This window comes from Hemicordylus capensis, chromosome 2 (genome assembly GCF_027244095.1).
Source record: "Hemicordylus capensis ecotype Gifberg chromosome 2, rHemCap1.1.pri, whole genome shotgun sequence".
Lineage (NCBI taxonomy): Eukaryota > Metazoa > Chordata > Lepidosauria > Squamata > Cordylidae > Hemicordylus > Hemicordylus capensis.
In genome coordinates, this window is record NC_069658.1 from 54,755,987 (window position 1) to 54,781,617 (window position 25,631).

At 45.0% G+C, this 25,631-nt stretch overlaps 1 protein-coding gene across 4 annotated transcripts in view; it reads right to left on the reverse strand.

Moving 5' to 3' along the window:
* The window catches only part of EDIL3 (EGF like repeats and discoidin domains 3), a 412,931-nt gene that overhangs the window by 62,184 nt on the left and 325,116 nt on the right, over window positions 1-25,631 (reverse strand). For all 4 annotated transcript variants that reach the window (XM_053295163.1, XM_053295162.1, XM_053295161.1 and 1 more), the window contains 2 exons: window positions 18,853-19,008; window positions 11,867-12,011 (listed from right to left, as the gene is read on the reverse strand). In XM_053295163.1, the coding sequence (XP_053151138.1) occupies window positions 11,867-12,011; window positions 18,853-19,008 (301 nt within the window). The remainder of the gene's footprint in view (window positions 1-11,866; window positions 12,012-18,852; window positions 19,009-25,631) is intronic.

A 25,631-nucleotide genomic window follows, 5' to 3' on the forward strand; every position in this document is an offset into this window, starting at 1 on the left:
GCTGTTTATCAATGATCCTTAGCTTGTCAAGACTATTTGCTTGTTTTTCCCCACTCTGATCCTATCTGTTGCAGGGAATAGAGCCATTAATTGTATTTTTCTGGCATTTCTGCTGTGTGCCCACCCTTGCCTTCCCTGTAGGGTACAAGTGGCACAGCTAAATCTTTTTTGTATTTCTAAAGACTGTTGTTTCTACATTGTCAAAGGACTACTAGTGATTTTCCAGAACATTTGTGTGTAGTAAGTGTATTTATTTTATCACACTTTTCTCAAGTCTAAAACAAGAGAGAAAGCATTTTTTAAATCTGAGACAGAGAGAATGAGACTAAACAAGTTAGTAGTGATATGCACTGCAAGAATTTAAATATGTGAACTTCAGAAAGCTGATCCTCCTATATTACTTATTGTGCACGAAGCCAAGCTGAAATGGAAAAGGGAGTGTGAAATGTAAGAGATTCATTGTGCCTCAGGGCCATATAAACCATAGTAATCAGCTCCCACATTTTATGTTGAACAAATTGAACAAACAGTTATACACTCTCACTCCACCCCCTTTCTGGATGCTTAATTCTGCTTGTTATTACTATCTGCAGTTGACCAATGTTTTGTCATATGAAGCTGCTATATATTGTGCTGGGTCATTGGTCTATTCAGGTTAGTTTTTTTTACTTTGACTGGCAACAGCTGTCCAAAGGTCCTTCCCAGTCCTATGGCTATGCAGAAATGGAAACTGGGTCTTTCTGCAATGGAAAGCATTGAGCTATGGCCAATTCCCAGGAAAGCAGGGGAGATAAAGTCTGATGTAGGAAATCTGCTTTTAAATATAAAAGTTGCTGGCATTAACCCTCATCTGGAGCCATGTTTTTTTAAAAATACAAGTAGGACTTCCTACTCCCAAGTAGTCCCATTGGTTACATTGGATGCATCCCGACTTTTTCAAGCCACAGAACCCACAATAATTTAACATTTCACTCGAGGGGAGTGAAGCGGTAACCCCCACATCCCAAGCATGGCGCCCTGTGACATGCACAACTCACAGAGAATGTGAGCTGTTCGCAATAAAAATGAACATTTTAAACTCTGCACTAGGGAGGATCCATGCTTCAACAGCTCAGTTCTCAGTATTTCAGTTGAAAGGACACACTGTGACTGATCCAAAGGAGCTGGTCAAGTGCATTCTACAAGCCAGTTACCCACAGTCAACACATCTTTTGCTTCATTTTTTGTCAGGTGTCCTGGGCACAAACTTCCTGGGTACACACAATACCAACATCTTCTGTCTATCAAAGACAAACACAGATGGCAGTGCTTCCCTTTGTGAATGTGGTTTCATCTCTGGGCATATGTCTGGCTTGTGTCTCACTGTGGCTACACAGGTGAACCCCTTGCTCAGAAGAGCCTCTGCCACCTATATACTGTGGAAAAGGTTATCTCTCACCACAATTCTCTGAGGCCAGGTTCAGATGAACATTGCCCTGCACACACGAGAACATCAGATCTCTGGCAAGAATGCACCTGTCCTGATGTCACTGGTGGATGCGCCAATAAGCTTCTGGTGCATCCTTTAGTTATGTGAGAGGAATGCTCATCTGAATCGTGCTTCAACAAGGTTTGGGAGTGCATGTAGAGGGGCCATTCACATGAGGCAGCCCTAAGAACTGTTCCATGGCTGTACACATTGATGCACAACTTGCAGGTCAAATTGTCTTGTTTACAGTCCTCCAGCTTGCTTCCCAAGGTCAACATCTCCTGTCAGTGAGTACAGAGGCGCTCTTACCCCTGGGCGTACAGGCCAAAGTCCAGGGCCTGCAAACCCCCTGGGGGCCTCCAAATCCTTCTTAGTCTGTCCTGGTTGATGCTGGCCCGCCACTGTGCCAGTTGGCCAAGCATGACCTCTTCTTTAGAGAGAGAGTAGGGGGGAAATATGTGGGATGGAAATATGTTAAGTTGGGTGTTGAAATGTTTCTGCTAATGCAGATTTGCATAAATATACCTGTTTTATATTCTTACATTCTTGCTAGCTCAGGTGCTCTTTGTGCCCTTAAAAACCCAGAGAAGCTCTTCCCACGATCAAGTGGGAAGGGCTACCCTCTGTTGCGGGCAGGAAACCCAAAAACGCTTACCTCCCCACAGACGGTCCTCCTTTAAGCTCTGGGTGGGCAGATCACCTGCCAAGACGAGCGGTGGCTTGTCTCCTGCACTCCTGCGCCCAGCCGCAGCTGTCCTGGCAGCTCTGGGGGTCGGGCGCAGGGAAGTGCTGCTGTACGGTGCCCCGCCTCCTGGAGCCCCAGTAATGAAAAACAAGTGTGCAGTGTGTTTCTGGGACTTAAGTAGGCTAACTGCTGGGAGCCACATGGCTCCCAGAGGTCCTCACAACCACAGGAAAGTGGGCTGGGCTCCCATAGCCCGCTTTCCTTTGGCCATGAGAATAGCCTCATTATGTACCAGAGTGCAGGTAAGTGTTTGACAACAAGAATAGAGCTGGGAGTGCAGTAGTTTGTTTGTTTATACACTTTTACACAGCTGGGGGTGGAAATCCACCCGAAAATCCGGAGTAGGGTTAAAAATGTATGCTGACCCCTTAATGAGAGGAACCAGCTGAAATGAACAATCCTGTTTCAGAAATCAAAGCAATTGTACTGTTCACTCAGCAATGTAATTAACCTTCTGCCATATTTGACCACATTAAGTAGTATTTTATGCCTCTGGCTGCGAGCTTTATGATCTGTATGGCACCAGGGGTGTAGCAAGATTGGAGTGGGCCCTGGAACAAAAAGTGTAGATGAACCCCGCCACCTACCGACTTGCCTGTTTCTTCCCAGTGAGGTGGAGAGAAAAGAACAAGCTGTCACACAGTCAGCAGCTGCTGACTGTCTTGCATGTCACAGGTACATCCTTTTGGTTCTGTGAAAAGGTATCGGGGAATTCCTACTGTGTGTTGAACACCATCTACTTCTAATATACAAACAGCATTGTACTGTTTAAGAGGTGACCTGGTCCTTCTCTGCTCCTTTTTATACACCATCAGGTGAACACACATTTCAACAGGCTGCTTACCACAAGGCTGAAAAATAATTCCACACTAAACCTTCTGGCAGATATCCAAACTAACATTTCACACATGAAAGAATGTTTTGCATGTGTGGTGGCGGAGTGACAACTTTAACCAACCCCCCTTCCTTCTGCAGCCTTCTCTGCCTCCCAGAAATATACCTGAGGACCCTGCAGCCCTCAGGGACATATTTCAGGAGGCATAGTGGGCTTCAGATAAAAGGGGAGGTAGTTCAAAATCACCCCTTTCCCCTTGTGCGATGGCACAGCATTAGTCTGGATGACAGGCACTGCTGCACTAGCACATAAGAAGATAACTGCCATGTACACAAGGCATGGGCTAGTACGGATGTCAGCCAGCAGTTTGTTTTTTTAAACCACTTGGTGAAAACCTCTTCGTTCCCAAAACCCACCTTCAGAACATGTTTCTTAAATTTCAGTTATGACCTCCTTAATTGCAGTGTGAGATCTACTGATATTCAGGAATCAAACACACATGAGGATAAGAGGATGGAAGAGATGCAGTGGCTTTATTCTTTTGTGAGGGTGTGGTGGGGAGGGGCTGAAGTCTGAACCATTCCTGAATACTCTTCTGTCATCTGTGTTAGAATAAAGCAAGCATTTGGCCAGGAAACCAAGGGTCTAATTCCTTCCCAAGTTTGGAGATCAGTACAAAACTGGATTTCTTTGTGAAAAATTGAAACACTTCATATTTTACTATTTCATGATCTTTTCTTCTAGGAAAGAGCTGGTTTGTGAAACAGGCTACACTGGCAACCATTTTCGACGGATGCATCAAAGTCAATAGGGGTGCAACTTTGATAATATGGCAAGTTCTGTAGCAGAATAGAAAAAAGTCACAAATTTGCTCCATCTACATTTCCATAACCAAATTAATTATAACACTATTTTGAGTCAGTCACTTGCACAATACATGACAAATCTTTGATTGCACTAAGAACTTTCTGCTAGACCCACACTGTGACAACACTGAGACTGTATTTGCGCATCTTGCAGAACTGCTACCTGCAGTTCTGCTCCCCCCACCCCCTATCCTGTCCACATTCGGACAAAAGGCTGTGTGGGACAAGGTTGCTTGAAGGACAAGGTTTTGAGCAGCAAAACTCACTAAAAAGCGAAGGTTCAAATTGGAGTCTTTGGAGCAAAACCTCTGCCCTTTGCAATTCCAGTTTCCCCTTACATGTGAATGTGGCCTATATCACCCATATAATTTTGCAGAGGTAGAAGTGGTTAAAAAAATAACCCTAACTACTGGGAAGCTTACGTTTGCTGACATTCATCACAAATTTGATCATTTTGGTGCGGCGAGAGTGGAGGTAAGCACCAATTCATTTACTCTTAAAGTTGCCTCTTGCCGCCCCTCCACTGGCACCCTCACAGGCTGTGACTGGCCTCAAAGGCTAATGAATAGTGTGGGTACAAGTTGTAAGAGAGCACAATTTGTGACATTGCGCAACATGTCTCTTAAGGCATCAGCCTTAACTTCCAATTTCCTGGCTTTGTGGAGCTTGAGCCAAATGAGATGTCTTAAACTGGCAGGTTTCCAGACTAATTATTGGTTTATCTACATGACTTGTATTTATGAAGTTTTAGGACATTTTCATGATTCACATTGCAAGTCACTTATATTTTAAAGTAAAGTAAAGTGATTGCAACAGGCAGGTTTTAACATGACAAGAACTCTTAAGTTCTTGCTTTCAGGTATATACCTGGAACATTTTAAGGCTATTCTCATGACTGGGCGGGTAGGAAAGAAGGCAAAGATGGACCTCCTGGTACCTTCTACCAGATGATCCCTGGAGTTCCTGCTGGTGCACCACTGTGTAACCACATGATCCATGCTGCATGGAGCAGCATGGATCTCTGGAGGCCAGGACTCATTTTCACAGCCTCCCAGGATCCCACAATGCATTGTGCAATGAGCACAGTACATTGGGAGATTCCCCCAGGAGCTGACACTCTAGGTGCCCAACTCTGTGTATGCTCAGCCTGTGTGCATACACATGACCCAGTACTTGGGGTGAAGGACACACTCGCATCTTTGAACCCAGGTATGCCTGGGTACAAAACATGGGCTTGCAGGGGAGGCAGCACCGGGATTGGGAGCAATCCTGGCGCTGCACACAAGCAGCCCTACCCAGGTAGGGTTTCCCTAACCTTGGTAGGGCTGCTCATGTACATTGTCTATCTATCTATCTATCTATCTATCTATCTATCTATCTATCTATCTATCTATCTATCTATCTATATACACATACCTAAAATGCTCATTCCTTTTAACTGAGCACTCTTGGATGGAAGTCAGGTTTTAAAGTTGGTAACTAAATGGACAGGCTTTATTATGGACAGGAACTCTCTTTTCCTCTTTACATAAGCCACAATGGGACCATCAGACCTAAAAAGAATTCATTAATCTTTAACAATAGTAGTAATGTTGTAGTGGAGAGTTCAGTTGGTCCAGAGAGCCAGGGGTGTAGCTATAATCGAGCAAATGGGTTCAAAGAACCAAGCCCCACCCCCATTTCCTGAGGGGCCCCCAGCTCCAGCCCTCCCTATTTTCTTCATCATCTCCCTCACTCCAAGGGGCTGCCAGGGATAGAGGCAAACATGGGCCCCCTCTCCCCTAGTTACACCCCTGTAGAGAGCCTAAGCACTATGACAGTTCAGAGATATAATGACCTTGAATCAAGATGAAATCACTGAAATAGATTCATTTAGTAGCTTTCACAGTTCTTTGAGCAAAACCATTCCTAGTCATCTGGCAAGGACTTATTCTAAATTGTGCTGCTGTGAATGGGAGACAAAAGAAGAAGAAAATCTAATACACCATAGCACCTCGACACGAATTTCTATTTACTTTCAACTCTATCTGTATTGGAAGAGGGCCACAGTGAGATTAATGCATTAACTTTTCATTTTGGAACCTGATTTTGTTGTCACTTCAGGACCAAGAATTATGTAACACAGGCTGCTTTGATGTATTACTAGTGCCTTGGTTGACTGTTTGTACAGTAAGAAGGCAGCCGCATAAAAATAATCCCAAAACAAATTTACGGTAGCAGTTGCCATATGAAAATAATACTGGCACCTTGACAAAGACTGAGAATTTTATGTGATTCATTGACTCTGCAAGGGAATGAAGCTTTTGTGCAGAAAGGAGCTGGGTCAGGCTTTATATTTTGTGCGATGACCCCTTCTACACAAAAAACCTTGAAAGGGCTGATATTGGCTCCACTAGTTCATTTACTTCTGCTACAAGGCACAATGAAAGATTCTGTTAGAAAGCAGTGAAACAAAATCAAATCAAATAACATCGAAAGCAACCAGGCACAGCAACATACTTAATTTCACTTGGAAAGATCTGGAAATGCACCCAGGAAACTCCTGCAAAGCTCCAAGCTCTTATACCCTGTATGCTCAAGAAGTAGTATAAACTTGCTGACACCTAACTCAAGAGAGGATTCTGTGACTGTAGCTGTAATGACTACATGACAAGTATAGTTTTACAAAGTGCAGCAGTAATAAGAGAAGATACATTTGCGGAACTTCTCTCCACTATACCACTATTAAAAGCATGGAAAACACACTTCATGGCCGAGTTTGGTATCAATCAGTCGACAACACAGGTCTGGCTCTTGGGCCTGCCAGCTACTTCCACTTCTTTGCCTGTGGGGTTTCCTTTCTTTTTGCTGTCTTGTTCATTTAGATCTTATACATTCTAAAATAGGAACAGCTTCAGTACACTGATGAAGGCCAAATTGGTTAGAACAACTCAGGAAGAAAGTAGTGAGTTCACAGTAAAAAGATGTCTGCCAGGTCAGTGTGCTACCCCAACGAAACACACATCCTAAGGCAGTGGCAGCATGCCAGAAAGACATGCCCATGTTACAGAGAGCTTTCTTAGCTCTGCTGTACAAAGCACACTGAGTGACGGAGCAATTTTTGTCACTTCCTTCTTCCCCAATAAATGTTCCAAGCCCTCTAAAAATATATCCCTGAGGGTTGTACAGCCCTCAAGGGCATATTTTGGCGGGTACAAGACATCTCCTGGGAAAGCAGAAAGTGGCAAAAATCTCCCACTCCACCCTGTGGAATATAGGAACATAGGAAGCTGCCATATTCTGAGTCATACCATTGTCTATCTAGCTCAGTATTGTCTTCACAGACTGGCTGTGGCTTCTCCAAGGCTGCAGGCAGGAGTCTCTCTCAGCCCTATCTTGGAGAAGCCAGGGAGTGAACTTGAAACCTTCTGCTCTTTCCAGAGTGGCTCCATCTCCTGAGGGGAATATCTTACAGGACTCACATGTAGTCTCCCATTCATATGCAACCAGGGTGGACCCTGCTTAGCTAAGGGGACAAGTCATGCTTGCTACCACAAGATAGCTCTCCTCTGGAAGCTTTCCACACTGCAGACACATCTTTCCAGTACACTGCTGCTGCCTTAGTCAGAATGTCAGGCATTTGTAGGAGAGGCTTTGACAAAAAGGGACAAGTATGTCACTATATAATTCTACAGTAAGGATGTGCAAACAAGTTCAAATTTGAACTGGTTTGAATTCAAACCAGTTCAGTTCGAAGGTTTGAACTTGAACCAAACAGGGCAATGCCAGTCTGAGTTTGAACCAAATTAAGCCTGGTTGTATTCAACCCAGGGGTGCCTACCACAAACCAAACCCCAAAGCACTCCTGTGATTTTAGATGATTTTTTGAAGATGTTTCAATTTTTTGCATTTTCCCCATAGGGTATAATAGGGACTTAAACTGGCCCATTATTCCCTATGCAGAGCACCTAGGGGAACAAACCTGGGGTGGGTGGTAGGCACCCTAGGGTCCCTACCACCCACCGAACCCCAAAGCAATCGGACACTCCTGCTATTTTTAGATGATTTTTTGAAAATGTTTCAAATTTTTTGCATTTTTCTCATAGGGTATAATGGGGATTCAAACTGGCCCATTGTTCCCTATGCAGAGTACCTAGGGGAACAAACCTGGGGTGGGTAGTAGGCACCCAGAGGTGTCTACCACCCACCGAATCCCAAAGCATTGGACACTCCTGTGATATTAGATGATTTTTCATTTTTTTACATTTTCCCCACAGGGAATAATGGGGATTCGAGGATGCCCCAAATGTCCCACTGCAGAGTGCCTGGGCACCAAAGTGGGTTTGGGTGTAAGGCAGGTATGGCCACAACTCCCCCCGGGATCCTCAAGCTGCAGGATATATATCCTGTTTCAATGCAATGAGCAGGAGTCCCTACCCCATTTGTAAGTAGAACAGTCTGTGATCTTAATTGCTGTGAACTCTGAACTCATTGTTTGCCTCAATTAAATTCACACACTGTTCATTGCTCTGAAACAGGCTAAAAGCTTTAAAACACTGGCAGGGGGCTCCTGGGGAGGAGTTGTGGCCAAACCTGCCTGGCACCCAAAACCACTTTGGTACCCTGGCGCGCGCGCGCACACACACACACACACACACACACACACACACACCTGGAGGGCAGTTGGGGCATCCTCAAATCCCCATTATTCCCTATGGGGGAAATGCAAAAAATTAAAAAATCTTCAAAAACTCATCTAAAATCACAGGAATGTCCAATTGCTTTGAGGTTAGGTGGGTGGTAGGCACCCCTGGGTGCACCTCCTACCAAGAAGGAGGAAAGGTACCAGCAAGAGGATGCCAGCACAGCTAACAAGTAGAGTCAGGGAAGCTATAAAAGGGAAGAAGACTTCCTTCAAAAAATGGAAGTCCTGCCCAAATGAAGAGAACAAGAAGGGACATAAACTCTGGCAAAAGAAAAGCAAGGAAACAATAAAGGATGCAAAAAGAGAGTGTGAGGAGCATATAGCTAGAAGTGCCAAGGAGAATAACAAAAACTTCTTTAAATATATCAGAAGTAGAAAACTTACCAGGGAGGCAGTTAGACCTTCAGATGATGAGGGCATGAAAGGGATTATTAAGTAGATTACAGAGAAGCTGAATGAGTTCTTTGCATCTGTCTTCACGGCGGAGGATACTGACCATATACCCTCCCCAGAATTGAGTTTCTCAGGTATAGAGGTTGAAGAACTGGGCCAATTTGAGGTGACAAGGGAAGATGTTCTAAACAGTCTTGAAAAACTAGAAACTAACAAATAGCTGGGGCTAGATGGCAAGAATTCTGAAGGAACTCAAATTGAAATTGCTGATTTCCTAGATAGATAGACAGACAGACAGACAGACAGATAGATAGATATCTGTCCCTACAATCAGGCTCTGTACCAGAGGACTGGAAAGTAGCCAATGTAACTCTGATTTTCAAAAAGGGATCCAGGGGGTATCCAGAAAAATTATAGGCCGGTTAGCTTAACTTCAGTGCCGGGTAAATTGATGGAAAGCATACTTAAGGACAAAAATGGTTAAAAACCCATAGAAGAAAAGGCCTTGCTGAAGGAGAACCAGCATGGCTTCTTCAAGGTCAAGTCTTGCCTCACTAACCTTTTGAAGTTCCTTGAGAGTGTCAACAGGCATGTGGATAAGGTGATCCGGTTGACATAGTATACTTAGAGCCGGGTCTCACGATCAGCTCTCCCTGCAGATGATCAGGGCGGGAGCCCTGGGCAGGCAAATTGGCCGCCCACATGATTGCCGGCTCTGTGACGGAGCCGGCGAGGGCTGGGGAGTTCGGGGGCTGCATGACCACCGGAAGCACCAATATGCCCTGCGTGAGTGTGCAGGGCATATTGGGGAGACCCTTGAGCCTGGAGACTATTTTTCAGCCTCCCACCGGGGTCTACTTGTGAGTAACCACGGCACAGAGCCGCAGCGCAGCTACTTACGATAAAAAAACTGGGTTTGTGGAGAACTCGCTCCACAAACCCGATTTAAGGGGCGGGCTACTTGAGCGGGTTACCCACTCAAGAACCACCGGGCTTGCAGCTGAGCCCGGTGGTTCTTATGATTGTAGAAAATTGGGCTAGCGGAGGCTGGCCCGATTTTCTACAGTCATGTGAATAGCCCCTTAGACTTCCAAAAAGCTTTTGACAAAGTTCCCCACCAAAGGCTCTTGAGTAAACTTAGCAGTCATGGGATAAGGGGACAAGTTCATGTGTGGATCAGTAACTGGTTGAAGGACAGGAAACAGAAGGCAGGAATAAATGGACAGTTTTCACAATGGAGAGAAGTAGGAAGCGGGTTCCCCTAGGGATCGGTACTGGGACCAGTGCTCTTTAATTTGTTCATAAATGATCTAGAAGTTGGGGTAAGCAACCAAGTGGCCATAATTGCAAATGACAATAAACTATTTAGGGTAGTGATATCTACAACAGATTGTGAGGAGCTGCAAAAAGATATCTCCAAACTGGGGGAGTGGGTGACAAAATGGCAGAGTCGGTTCAGTGTAAGCAAGTGGAAAGTGATGCATATTGGGGCAAAAAACCCCAACCTCACATAGACACTTATGGGATCTGAGCTGTCAGTGACTGACCAGGAGAGAGATATCTTGTGGTCGTGGTGGACAGCTCATTGAAAGTGTTGACTCAGTGTGCAGCAGCTGTGAAAAACGCCAATTCCATGCTAGCGATTGAACATTAAAAAAACTAATATTATCATGCCCTTGTACAAATCTGTGGTGCAGCCACATCTGGAGTACTGTATGCAATTTTGGTCACTATATCTTAAGAAGGATATTGTAGGACTAGAAAAGATGCAGAAGAGGGCAACCCAGATGATCAGGGCCCTGGAGAACCTTCCTTCTGAGGCTGGAATACAGCATCTGGGGCTATTGACTTTGGAAAAGAGGCAACTAAGGGGATACATGAGCAAGGTGTATAAAATTATCCATTGATTGGAGAGAGTGGACAGAGAGAAATTCTTCTCCCTCTCTCACAACCCTAGAACCAGGGGCCATCCCATGAAACTGAAGGTCGGGGAATTTAGGACCATCAGGAGGAAGTACTTTTCCCACATACTGTAGCACATAATTAATCTATGGAATTCTTTGCCACGGGATGTGGTGATGGGCACCAGCTTGGATGGCTTTAAAAGGGCTTAGACCAGGCCTGCTCAACTTTGGCTTCCCAGATGTTTTTGGACTACAACTCACATCATCCCCAGCCACAGTGGCCAACAGCCAGGAATAATGGGACTTGTAGGCCAACATACGCAGGAGTGCCAAAGTTGAGCAGCCATGGCTTAGACAAATTCACAGAGGACAGGTCTATCAATGGCTACTAGTCTGGTGGCTGTGGGCCATCTCCAGCCTCAGAGGCACGATGCCTCTCAATATTAGTTGCAGGGGAGCAACAGCAGGAGAGAGGCATCTGGTGGGCCACTGTGTAGAACAGGATGCTGGACTAGGAAGGCCTTGGGCCTAATCCAACAGGGCTGTTCTTATGTTCTTATGCTTTTTGAGCCTGAGCTGCTAGTCCCTGTAAGGGAGTGGAGAGCACAAGATTATTATCATGTTCTTATGTTCCTGTCTGTACAATGCCTCACAAAACAGAGTTTATGACTGCCATCAGAATATAATAACCCCCCCCCCTTTTAAAGGCTAATTTATCTTAAGTTTAGATCTTTCTAGTGGCCTGTGACTCTTACAGTATAAACCTCCAGAGCAGATGAAAGTCTACTTGTCTTCCAGACAAAGTTGATGACACAATCAGACCTTGGGATACCCACCAATTGCTCTTAATTTATTATGCTTTCCAACTTGCCTCCTAAAATCTTTACATAGGTATCTAGAGAGATTATTTTTAGGGATAGCTTAAATACACTTTTGTTGTTATGATGTAAGTATTACAGAAACATCTTTACCTGTTAATTCACACCCAAGGAGTTCCATTCGTAAAGTGCAATGTCTTCTACAAACTTGAGGATACAATCGGATGTACTGAGATTTTATTGGTGGAGTGAAAGAATTCGCATAAGGTGTGTTATTATCCACATTTCCACGGAACACCTGCAAGAACACACAATACATTGCAGAAGATATTGGAATGACTTAAAATCATATTTTATTAATAATTATTTCATAGTGTCATTTATATACACAGTGTTTTACAATAGGGATGTGTACAAACCAAGGTTCATGCAGAGGTTCGGTGCCAAACTGGGTTGGGCGAGGGCCAAACCAGTTCAGCTCTCCGAGGCATCGCTGGGCATGGTGAGTGGTGAGTGGGACCTTTAAAAGGTAATAAAAGCAGGTCCTTACCTGCTCTCTGCTGCCCCATGCAGCTTCCTGCTGCGATGGTGCTCTCCTCAATAGCCCTCATGGGGCTTGGGCACACACATGGCCTCTGTGCATGCCATGTACATGTTGTACTTCCTTTTAAAGGTCCCGTTTACCACTCCCCCCCCCCAGTGGTGCTGAATCTGTTCATGAACCTCGGCTTGTACACATACCAATTTTACAAAGAGTGAGAGGACAGGTCCTTGCTTTAAGGGGCTTACAATCTAGAAAAAATAGCAATATTTATGTATAAATATTTTAGCAATGTAGACTAATAAAATTCATTCTTATGACCACCTGGCATGTATTTAGTGCCACTAGAGGCCCCATATGGTCTTCATTTGATGGATCATATTTGTTTGTTTGTTTGTTTGTTTGTTTAATTCATATACTGCCTAGTATAAAAATCTCAAGGCAGTGTACAGAAGTTATGCAAAGACCAATGACTCACAATGGGTCAATACAGGACACCATTTATAAACCATTTTAAAGTGCCAAATTCATGTAGCAATGTGAGAAGCCATTCACCTTTAACATCCTGCCACTAATAAAAATTTCCCTGGATTGCCAACGGATATAGATGTATGGTAAAATTCCCTTCACCGGTTGGTGAAACAATGCAAATGAAGTTTAATACATAGGTGAATGCACACCATGCTAATTTGTCCCTTGGTAAAGGGTCACCCATGTAAGAGAATGATGTAAGGGAGAGTTAGGTGACAGTGATGGGATACCTAATGTAAGGCTTTGAAGAGGAAGTAAAGAGATATTGAAAAAGGAAGCATCTTGATATATAGAGAGTAGGTTGCATAGAAATTAGCATACCTCTGCCTTCACATTGCAAGTGGCAATGTGCAAGAGAGAGTATGACCACACTGAGCACTTCAGAAAGCTGCACTTTGCTATTTCCTTCCTGCAACACTCTTGTTTTGCTGGAGGTCATGATGAACAAAGTTCAGTGGCAGTTGCTGTTGGAGATGGAGTTCCAGTGCATTGACCTCTTGGACCGACTATCCTCGTGACCACTAGGGGCACTGGGAGTAGAGGTAGTTAGTGACAGTCTCCTTACCTGTCCCTGCTTGCCTCCACTCTATGATCCCTGCTTTGACTCCTCAGATGCTTCCTGAGTTCAGTCAGTCCTCTTCCTATCCTCCTAGAGACAAGATGGAAACATCTCTCCCTCCATCCCTCCCTATTCATTATGCAGCTAGTAGAGAGGATTAGATCTTTCCTATCTTCTTTATATATATTTCTCTAAGACATACCTGTGGCTAATCCCCTGTGTGACAGCTCTTGCGAGAGTTCGGAGAGCTGCTGGATAGCCACAGGTGGGCGGGAAGAAAATGGTGGTGGCAGTTGTGGCAGCAGCCAACTGGCTGGCCAGCAGGGGAGGTGGCACCAAAACTGGCAACAGCGGTGGTGACGGGTGAAAGGAGGTGGCGGAGGCAGCAATGGGCAGGCGGGTGGGGGAAAGGAGGCGGCAATGGGCGAGTGGAGGGAAGAAGGAGGCAGCAATGGGTGGGCGGGGGGAAGGAGGAGGTGGCAACGGGAAGGCAGGTGAGGGGAAGAAGGAGGTGGCAATGACTGGGCAGGAGCGGGGGAAGAAGGAAGTGGCATGAGCGGGCAGGTGGTGGGAAGGAGGTGGCAACGGTTGGGCGAGCGGAAGAAGGAGGAGGCAACGGGCAGGCAGGCGGAGGGAAAGAGGCGGCAATGGGTGAGCAGGGGGAAGAAGGAGGCAGCAATGGGTAGGTGGGGGAAGAAGGAGGCAGCAATGGGCAGGCGGGTGACAAAATCTAGCGGGGGGCTGTGGCAACAGGCGTGAGGCAACAAACTAGATTCACAGATGCTCTGTGCCCGGCCCAGCTAATTCTAATGTATTTCACCAATGAACTAGTTAAGTAATTTAGACTCTACAGTGATTTCCATGTGTGTTCCTTAAATAGTTGCAGCAACTAAACCCGACATTCTGTAACTGGAGTGGTAGCTTTCCTTGGCAGTCTACTAGAATACATTGTACTTTCCCCAAAGGGAACGATAAATAATCATAAACCCTAACAGTTGCTATCTCCATGAAACTTTATCATTCTTTTTCTTGAATTATATATGCTTCCACACATTATTGTCTTTGCCTGCTTCAAGATAGGAATCCTTTGTGTTTGTTTTACTAGAGCAACTCTATTTTGGATTCATGCATCTAATTGGGCAAGCAAGACTTACATGAGACAGAAAGTTGTGCCTTGAAGTTAGTAGCTTGGGAAAGTAGAAATGACACCCAGAACTCTTGATTTGAATAGAGAATGATCAACTAATCAAATTAATAATAACTAGGCAAGCAAAGATTCTAGGACATAGAGGATTCCAAACGGCCCAACTTGACCCTAATGTAGTCAGAGGAACCCGTTGCCTTTGATTGAACTGGCACACCCAGAGCCATGTCCACTGTCTTTCCCACCAAATAGTATTGCCTCATTTATAGCCCAGATAACACATATACACAGTGTTGTGTGTCACCCAGAAAGCCCCTATTCATGAGCCTCTGCCTTTTGGTTCTTTTGTTTTAGCCCCTATAACTGACCTGAATCCCCTGAGGTTTTTGGTGTGGTTTCAAAATCAGGCTTCCTGGAAGTCACTCTTCCTGGCAGACACTCTGCCCAAGTCTCCCCTGGATTGATTGATTGATTGATTGATTAAGTGCCATCAAGTTGGTGTCGATTCTTAGCGACCAGATAGATAGGAACTCCCTATGGAACTCCCACCAAAGTGCCCATCCTTGTACTCTTCCGCTGGACATGAATTATACTTAGCTGCAATCTGAACTAAGCTTGAGGTACACACTGTGACCAACTCCTGCTTGGAATCTAGGAACTAGATGCTTGCTGGGCACTCCATACACTGTTGAACCCACTTGGCTCAAGCACCAGCGCAGACATTCTGGAAGCTAGTCCAGCTCAGCAACAGCCTTACTGTGAAGTGGAAGCTGGAGCTCCAGCCTAAGATTCACTGAGGCGAGTCTCACAATCAGTGAGACTCGCCAGATAGGGTTAGGCAGAGAGAGCGTGCTTAGCTCACTCTCCCCGCAGACGAGTAAGCCTGCAGCCCTGGGCGGCTGGATTGGCCACCCACACGACTGCCATCATGGAGCCAGCGGGGGCTGCGAGGATCAGGGGCCACTCGGGTGCATCCTGCTTGCAGCCTCCCGGTCGGGAGTCTACTCTAACCTACTGAGGTTAGCAGAGGGGTGACCTTGGCTAAGGGGAGGGGTAGTTTTGACAGTTTGCTGCTGGGAGCCGCGCAGCTCCCTTGGCAGCACACGATCACCAAAAAGCGGACTAGGCTCCCTTAGCCCACTTTTTGGCAATCGTGAGAATTGCCTCACCATTGCTCTTTTGAGGTTTCATCTTCTCTCAGCAGAACAAGCTTTTATTTTTTCTTTTCCTCTGCTCTTTTCCAAACTCAACTGTTGCTTTCCTCACCAATGACCCCCTGCCTTTCCCCTCACTGAAACAGTCTTCAGATTTGTGCTGTTAGTGGTGCTACTCAATCTATGCCTGCTCTGCTGGATCTCTAGTGTCTGCTTCCAAGGCTAATCGGCTGCAGAAGGAAAGACCTAGCATCTGTGTCATTCTCCAGCTTCAAAGAGTAATTCCTCCAAACATGATTAGGGGCCCATGCCCCACAGGTGCAAACTAGGTGCACATATATAAAACAGAAGAACTCTGAGCCAGCATGGTAACATTTGATCATAAGATCATAGGGATTTGGAAGTCCCTCACTCAGTATATTATGCAAACAGCATCGAGGTCATCAATGGCTATCAAGGTTTTTCTATACTAAAGCAGGAAAACTAATCCCAACAACCTTGAAGCTTTTTGAGGCCAAAACTCTGGCTCAAATTCTATATGCGGCACAAGTGGGTATTTACCTAAACCAAGTTTCCATAGAATGAATAAAAAATAATAATTGTGGTCTATTCTTGCTGCCCTCGAATGTGTGCCTAATGTAGTGCTCAGACTGGAGACTGGGATGCCCAGATTTGATGTGAGGGCTTGGAAGTGTATGATAAGCTATTGGCTTAAAGTGCAGTTCTTTCCAATTGGATTAACTCCTTTGATCCTCTCAAATGACCATCTGTCCAAGTGGAAATTAGAAATTACAAAGAAGTTATTGTCATTGGGTCATTCAATAGAATTCCTTGAGGCTATTCCCACGATCACTGGGAAGTAGACTAAGGGAGCTTAGCCCACTTCCCAGTGATCATGGGAACCACTAGGCTCACAGGCGAGCCCGGTGGTCCCAAGGCAGCTAGCCTGCCTAATTCCCCTTCCCCTTAAATGAAGTCAACGGAGCAAGTGCTCTGTTAACCTCATTTTTTTGCTCATGTGTCACCATGGTGTGTGATTACACACAAGTAGACCCCTGACGGGGAGGCTGCAGCCAGCTTCCCGGGCTTGGAGGTCTCTCCAGGATACCCTGCATGCTCATGCAGGGCATCCTGGGACTTCTGAGGGCTGCACGGCCCCTGATCCCCACAGCCCCCACCAGCTCTGTGACAGAGCTGGCAGTCGTGTGGGCAGCCAATCTGGCTGCCCAAGGACTGCTCTTTGATTGTCTGCAGGGAGAGTGGGCTAAGCCTGCTCTCCCTGCAGACCCGACAGAAGCTCTTCTCACGGATCATGAGAAGAGCTTCCTTATTTCTTTAGGCTATGAGCATGCCAAACATATATCTTCCCAGGTGGTAGATGATATTGAGGCTATTCACAAAGTGAGTGTGCAAAACTGGGCTAAGGAAGCCCAGCCCGATTTGGATGCTCGTGTGAACCACTGGGATCAGGATTAATCTGGGTGGCTACACGGTGGCAAACCCACCTGTGAAGTTAGTTAAATGATGTGACACATTCTGGAGGGGGGGGATTCCAGTAATACACTGCACACTTGCATGGTGCATTATTTGGACTCCATGGGGCTCCATGGGGCTTGTACCTGACCCATAGAGCTGCTGGGTGACCCACTGGGGAAGCCGCTGCTCATCTGGGCGGGTGATCTGCCCATCCAGGGAAGGGTGAGTGATAATCTGCGGAGAGGGTTGGGCAAATCTACTCTCCCTGCAGACCTCAAAGGAGTTCTTCTCACTGATTGTGAGAAGTGCTCCATAGAAGCTCCATAGAATATCAAAATGAGGTTCATGGAATGGCCCGGTACATGAGGGACTGGTTAGCAAATAATGTATGGGAACCTGCAAGCCACTTAACAATGCTTTCTTTCCCCAGGCTGCGAAAGGAATTATCCAGGGCAAGACTTACTGATCTCCTCTGTGTACTCCTGTAGGATAGATGCGCAAAAGTGCCATTGGCTGATAGAAGCTGCCCATGCGGGGCAGAGGAAATAGAAATGATCCAAAATGCCCTTGTACAAGGACTCCCACACAAGATCTATCTCCCCTCTATTGCAGAGGCACCCAGACAGACTGGAGGGGTTTTATACCAAGCTATTGTTCTCTAATACAGATCAAACCATAACCTGCATGGTAGCTAAATTCTGAGGCGGTTCCCATGATCAGCGGAGGGGTTAGGCGGAGAGAGCGGGCTTAGCCCGCTCTCCTCGCAGACGATCCTGCAGTCTGCCCTGGGCGGCCGGATTGGCCACCCACACGACTGCTGGCTCCGTTACGGAGCCGGCGGGGGCTGGCAAATTCGGGGGCCGTGATGTTCCCGGAAGTTCCAGCATGCTCTGCACGAGTGCAGAGAGCATGCTGGAGAGACCCCCGAGCCAGGAAGCTGCTTTTTAACCTCCCGGTCGGGGGTTTCCTCATGAGTTGCCACGGTGCGGAGTCATGCCGGGAGTCGCTTGGCTCCCGTGGCGACTGCCAAAAAGCGGGCTAGGCTCCCTTAGCCCTCTTTTTGGTGGTCGTGAGTATCACCTCTCTGTGTAGCAGCAGTGAAAACACAACGATTGACATGGTCATGATCTAGTTGGTTGCAATATTTTTATTTATTATTTGTTTTAATCTTTATATTTGATCATTGATCAAGATAAACATTGATTGACCAATCATAAGAGTAAAGTAGTACAGGCAACTTGCACAACTGAACAGCCGTTATTTCCATTATATCAGCGTACACACAAGTTGTGCTTTTGTCATTTGCATTCGGAGGACATACCAGCATCTGCATTACGTTAAATATAGGTGGAGCATTGTGCAGTAAATCAGCTACTGTATTTAGTGCTGCTGGGTGAATTCTATCCTTTCAAGGGTTACTGATTTGTCAACATAATAAAATTAAATTGAACACAGAGAAGTAATTACTGGTAAACTAATTAAAGTGAGTGTCATTTAAATGTAGTAATCAGGATTATTATAGTCTTGTGATGCTATATTTATAAAAAGATCACTCAAAATGTATTAAAAATGAATATCTACACAGAATATCAGTTTATTCCAGAGTTTCCCAAAATAAAATCTATTAAGGCAACATATTTCAATCAGCCCATGTTCTTTGTGAAAGCAAGAAAGGTCCTTATTTAAGGCTTATACATTTGTAGCACCAAAATGCTTTTATAATAAATGACTTACCATATCTTCATTTGTGCCTTTCACTTTGTATGTAGCCCATAATTTCCCATCACTGCTATATGCAATTTTGTATGATTTTATATATTCCGGGCTGCCAATTCTCTTGGCACCTTGGGTTATAACTCCAGTGATTCTCATCTTCCTTTGCAGGTTTATCTGAAATAGCAATAATGTGTAATCAGTAACCACCAATGGGGGAAATGGCTGCTGCTATAATTCTTCATGTACTTGTTAAGGGAAAAAACACACACATTTGATGGCTTTTCTAGTATCTTGCTTTTTTTTTTTTTAAACTAGGGCTTCATTTAGGCACTCAATCCTGGAAGATATGTCATTGAATATGAATTCATTTGCGAGGGTATAATATGCTAAGGATAACAAGATCACCTACCCTGTTTCCCATACACTGTTATATTCCTGCAGGTATATGTAGGAGGACAAAACAGAATCTATTTTGAACTTTGGTTCCCACACTGGGGAACATGCATAACATATCTTTCAGGCTAGATTTATTGCAAGTTTCCATTGCTAAAAACTGAATGCAGCAGTTTTCGAAGGTATTGGCTTTGCAATTTGCTCAGGAACACCAATATACTACCATAAACTGGACCTCATTTGAGTTTTGGCAGTCTGTTATTTCTGTGAAATAATTGATACAGCAAGTTAGCATTCCATGACATGCACTGGGCAGCAAATAATAAGAAAATGTGTGAAAGTTCTTTTTTCCTTATATAACATGAAAAGCTCCCCTCAAAAGAGAAAACACATCTCATTCACACTTCCTGCTTAGGTCACCTGTATTAACTGCAAACTGGCCCAGCCATTATAGTGCAAGCAAGGTATCTTATTTATTTATCCTTTTTATATACAGCCTAATATGTTTATCTCTAAGTGGTGTACATAATTTAAAACACAAGAAGTTTAATACAGAGTAAAAAGAATTGAAATAATTTCACAAAATAAAAATGTTAAAACAATTAAACAGTTCAAAATTCATTTCAGTTAAAAGCCTGATAAAACATGTGTGTTTTGAGCGTCTTCCTAAAAGCAATCAGAGATGGAGATGCTCTTATTTTGTCAGGGAGCATATTCCAAAGTCCCAGGGTAGCCCCAGGGAAGTCCAGGTCCCGAGTTGCCACTGAATGGGGCTATTCTGACGATCGGCAAAAATTGGGCTAGCCTCTGCTAGCCCGATTTTTGCTGATCGTCAGAACCAAAGGGCTCACAGCCAAGCCCGGTGGTTCGGGAGCGGCTAACCCGCTCCTGTAGCGCGCCCCTTAGCCCGGGTTTGCAAGATATTCCCCTCAGGGGATGAAGCTGCTCTGGGAAGAGCAGAAGGTTTCAAGTTCCCTCCCTGGCTTCTCCAAGTTAGGGCTGAGAGAGACTCCTGCCTGCAACCTTGGAGAAGCTTCTGCCAGTCTGTGTAGACAATACTGAGCTAAATGGACCAATGGTCTGACTCAGTATATGGCAGATGCCTATGTTCCTATGTAACTAGTAGAGATCATATTACTCTGATTCTAAAAGTTCTACACTGGCTACCGATAGGTTTCCGGGCAAATACAAAGTGCTGGTGATTACTTAGAAAGCCCTTAATGGCTTGCGTCCATGGTATTTAAGAGAACAGCTTCTTTGTTATGAACCCCACTGCCTATTAAGATCTTCAGGGGAGGTTCATCTGAGGGTGCCACCAGCTTGTCTGGTGGTGACTCAAAGGTGTGCCTTCTCGGTGGTTGCCCTGGGACTGAGGAATGCTCTTCCCGCTGAGATTAGAGCTACTTAATCCCTGTAGACCAGGGCTGCTCAGCCCTCCTGCAGATTTTGAAAAGAGCTAGATTCATTAAAGGTTTGCCAGTACTTAAAATACCATTTATTACTGATAGATTTGCATGGCAAACTCAGAGGATCTTAGAAAGACAGGGAATTAAGGTGAATGTGGTTTGTGGTTTGTGCAGCACCAACGACACTTAAATAACTGTTAGTAAACTCTAGATTGTATGGTAGAAGATGTGATGTACAAGATTGTGAAACTGTAAAAAGGAGTTCATTCTGCTAATTTCAGTGACAGGACTGTGTATGCAGATTTGCTCTCTGTAAGTAATCGGGAAGTATGATTTTCTTTCTCACAAACACACCCATAAATGACTCGAAATTTATATAAGATACTACCAAGAGCAGCAGCTCTGCCCAGCAGCTACTATTCCTAAAACCATATGAGCTGTAAATGTCCCAAAAGCACAAACTTAAGCAGCAAGCCCTGTAATACATATCACAATGAAGCTGTACACATGAGTAGCCCTACCCAGGTTAAGGAAGTCCTACCTGGATAGGGCCACTCATGTGGAGTGCCAGGATTGAGCCCAATCCCAGAGCTGCCTCACCCCGGTAGCCTGTGTTTTTGACCCAGGCTGTTACCTGGGTTAAAGAGAGCGAGTGTGCCCTTTACCCCAGGCCTGGGGTTGTGTGTATGCTCGGACTGCACACATACACAGAGTCGGGCATCTAGAGCGCCCGACTCCGAGGAGAATCCCCCAGTGAAAACGAGTCCCAACCTCCAGAGATCTGTGCTGTACGGCGCAGCACAGATACTGTGGCCGTGTGACAGTGCATCGAAGAGGTGTTTGGAGATTGTTTGTGGGGGAGATAGATTCATCCCTGCCTTCTCCGCCGCCCGCCCTCCCCACCCACCTCATGGATGTGTGTACGACCTTAATATGTCCTGAAGCAGTTTACAAATATAAAAAAGCTCCATACAACAATAGAGACGCAGATACAGATCTATACCTATTTACACATTTGTGTTGGTTCGCTTAGCTCAAGTACAGAGATAACACGAATTTTTTGTAAACTGGAAGTCTCTGTGTGTGTGTCTTCAAAGACCGAACTATCGAGCTTAAAAAGAGAGAGGTTATCTTCTTATCCACAAATGCTGAATTTAGCATTTGAGGTAGAGCTGGCAGCCAGCCGAACTATTAAGATCTGACTTGTAATTTTGGCCTTGGGATTTGGAATACACAGGAGACAGGCTGGTCTAGTGAATAATTTATTCCATCAACTAGCAGATATGTAAAATATAGGAATTAAAGATTCACACAGAAACCTAAGTATAGAATCCATTGTTTCCAGGTATTATTCACAGACTGATTTTTTCCCCCCTGTTATGAGCAGGGCAGACAGAGAAAAACAATCACTTTCCCATCGTCCTTAGACACAGAATAAACTCTGGCTGAACAGCTGAGTGCAATGGTTCTTTTTCAATTATTTTGTTTCAATTATCTTGTTCAGCAATTTTCTTTTCCTTTTTTCCTTTTTGCATTGGCTCTCTGCAGGTATGCCAACACAGAAGCTGCAGATTCCTGATGTGCAGCAAGGATAACAGAAATACAGAACCATGCCTTTGCATGCACACAAACCATACCAAGGACATCCCTATGTTCTTGTAGTTGTCCCTGATAAATCACTGCCCCTGTTTTGTCCTTATTTTTGCTTTTGGGAGATATCTTATTAAATTTGTGTTAGTGTGAATTGCTAGAGTTGTCATTTTTCAATGTTCAGCTCCCTCCCCAGGGTCTGGGGAAGTTTACCTCCTGCAAACCTAAACCTTAGAGCAGGGAGCAAATGCATCAACTCTAATGTAAATGCATACACATGGAGTGTGTGAAGATTTGGGGGTCCTATTTGGTTGCTGCAGCCCAAGGTGAAGCATTGTCTGGTTGGAGCCAAAGCAGGACCAATGCAAATCAAACTGGGAGGACTCCTTTTCCCCACATCCCTAAAATTGCTTATGAAACAGACCCCTTTCTTCTGTCAGCACTCCCAGCAGCAAAGGAACAGGCATCATCATCTGTGGCATGTATTTTAAAATGCCCTTTCCCCCTTTTCTTTCCCAGGAGTCCTGGGAATGGTGCAGGTTATCCCGGGAATTGTAGTATTTTCTGAGGCTGCAGTCATTGCTGCAGCCTTAGAAAAGAACATAGTTCCCAGGAGCAACTGTGCCATACTCAGGAGTTTAGGGAACATAAAAGGAGGGAGCATTTTAAAAGTCAAGCCACAGAAGATGTTGCTTGTTCTCTAGCTGCTGGGAACAACAATAAAGAAAAGTGGTCTGCCTCTGTCTAGTCCTGTCAGCAGTTTCAGGGGTATGGCCAAAGCTTTGTTTTGGAAGGCTGAAGTGTTCGGTCTGCCTGAAGCAAAGTGTGATAGCCTGAAACAGGTCCAAAGCAAGTAGAGAACCGGTCCCAAGCTCTGAGGTGGTTCCTGAAGTGAAACAGGGCTGCTTCAGGGGTGGAGCTATAATTCTGATGACGTGTTCAAAGAACACAAGGCACTCATCACCAGGGGATGCCTCATGGGCTGCCTGTCCTCCACTCCCAGCCCTTTCCCCCATCTGTTCGCTCACCACCTCCATTGCGGTTCCTAAAACTACAGGAGCCACAGTGGTGGCTCCTAATCTTTCCCTGGCTGCGAGCCCTTTAAAGACATCCTGTCCCAGCACCTGCCACCCTACCAGGACACTTTTATAGTGTGCAGCAGCCAGGGAAACCATAGGAGCTGCTATCACTCCTAGAACTTTAAGTGTCACCACCACTATCGTGATGGCTCCTAAAGCTCTAGGAACCGCAGTGGTGGCTCCTAAATGCACCCCGACTGATGTCCCTTTAAAGATGTCATGGCTCAGCACCTGTCATCCGGTCGTGACATTTAGTAGCGTGCAGCAGCCGGGGAAACCCTATGAGCCACTGTGGCTCCTGGGGCTTTAGGTGCCGCCGTCATTATCGTAAAGCTCCAGGAGTCACCACTGTTGCTGTTGTGGCGGCAGCAACAGCAGTGCAGGAGGAGGAGGCAACAGCACCGGTGGTGATGACAAATGAGGTGAGCCACCATGGAGGTGGCAGCTATGGGGACAGAGCAGCAGGGGAGAAAGTGCTTTGGTGGCATGGCTGTGGCCACTTTCAGAACAAAGGCTGCCACCAACATGGCTATGCCACTGGGCTACTTTGTATAGCTCTAATGAATAATAAGTTGCAATGCAGTATACAGCCTCCCATCTCACACACTGCAGCTGCTGTGGTAAGTTTTGAGCAGTTGACAATCTGTTCAATTGTTCAAGTAAAACCATTATCCTTTTGTAGTATTTCTTGAACCAAAAGAACAAACAGCCTTCTGCCATTTGCACTGGTTCAAGATAGGCAAGAGTAAGCCAATGCAGCATACAGAAATCAGAGTAGGACCTTTAGCAAAATTCAATAGTAATAGCAAGTTGGGGAGCTGTGTATTGCTTCTTAGCAGGAAAATTGGAGTATTGCAAGTATGCCTCTATTTTCATCTGTCAAATCTTAGAAGTATGCCATTATATTGGATGCAGTAGGTCTTGTAATCTACTGCAATCACCTGTTTGGCAGGCACTTGTCCAATACCTTATGTATGCCAGATAGGTGCCTGCACAATGTTCCATTTTTCTTGAAATGTAGAACCTGTAACAACTGAGTTCTACCCAATCTGATTTCATGGGCCTTGGAAGCACTGACCCTTTAATCACATTGATCAAGCTTGTGGTCACAGAAAATGTGCTCCTAGCTAAAGTCATTGTAGATGTGTATCTGGGTGCACAGTTGCATCTGCATTGCGTCTGTGATACATTCAGTCTGGAAGCACCTTTTGATTCTGATTAATTCTACACAAGAATGAAAAGAAAATCACATTTCTCTTTTCTTGAGAGCTCAACTCATTTGGTTTTTGCTAGGAAACATCACTGTATGCCTCAGAGAGTCAACAGAATTAGAGACTGGAAACTTGCTTGGTTTGTTTCTTCTTCTTATTAAGTTATTATTTTAGTCCCAAAGGTAGTTGTTATGAATGCTATTAACTGAAACGTATGAATTATTCAGTTACTGGCATGTTTAGACGGCAGCCTCAGTACAAAGCCCATAATCAGTCTCCTGTTCTACAGTATTCTGCAGTCATTTAAATTTCATTTAATTTACAAATTATTGATTACCAGCTTAACTATGTTTAGTGAAATGATAATATTAATTTCTTTATTCCGAATAATCACCTCTGCATATGCTTTACATGTTTAAGTCTCTTTATACAATTTCTCCAGTATTCGCATGATAGCAATGTACAAAAACAGCTTGAATAATACTGTAAATAAAGAGAATGATTTATGGTTACTTTAATCCTAAAATTTTTTAAGATGCCTCTTTTCAATGAGGAGACATGCTAAGAAAAATGACATACTACTCTCAGCGTTAGAGTGGGTTCAGACATAATGAAACTATGGTTTGTGCTAAACATAGGGCATCTTCGCACATACCTTTAAACTGCGGGTTCAACAAACTCACTGTTTCCCTCTGAGTCTCCCAGCATGCACCCACATGATCACGATCTGCAGTCTTGGAGACTGCAATGGGAGCGGAACTCCCTGTGCAGACTTCCAGGAAGGAAAGCCATGGCAGCCAACTGAGTTGAAGAGCAGGAGCAGCTTCCTACACTTAACTCCGGTTTGGGCAGCTTGTACAAACCAGACAATATTCTCCAGTCTCCAGACCCTCGGTTTAGTAAGTGTACCTTACTTCAAACTGAGGGTTCATCCGGAGGTTGGGGGTTGAAATCGGAACCATGGTTGCGTCCTAGAACTGTGGTTCTGATAATTCTCATGTGACGCAGGGCCAACCAGAGGTGAGTTTGCCTCAGGTTTTCCATGACGTCCAAAGGTGGCCATAGTTAAGAATTTGTACCACAGTTGAGCTCTGAGACATACAACAGGCAAGCCATGG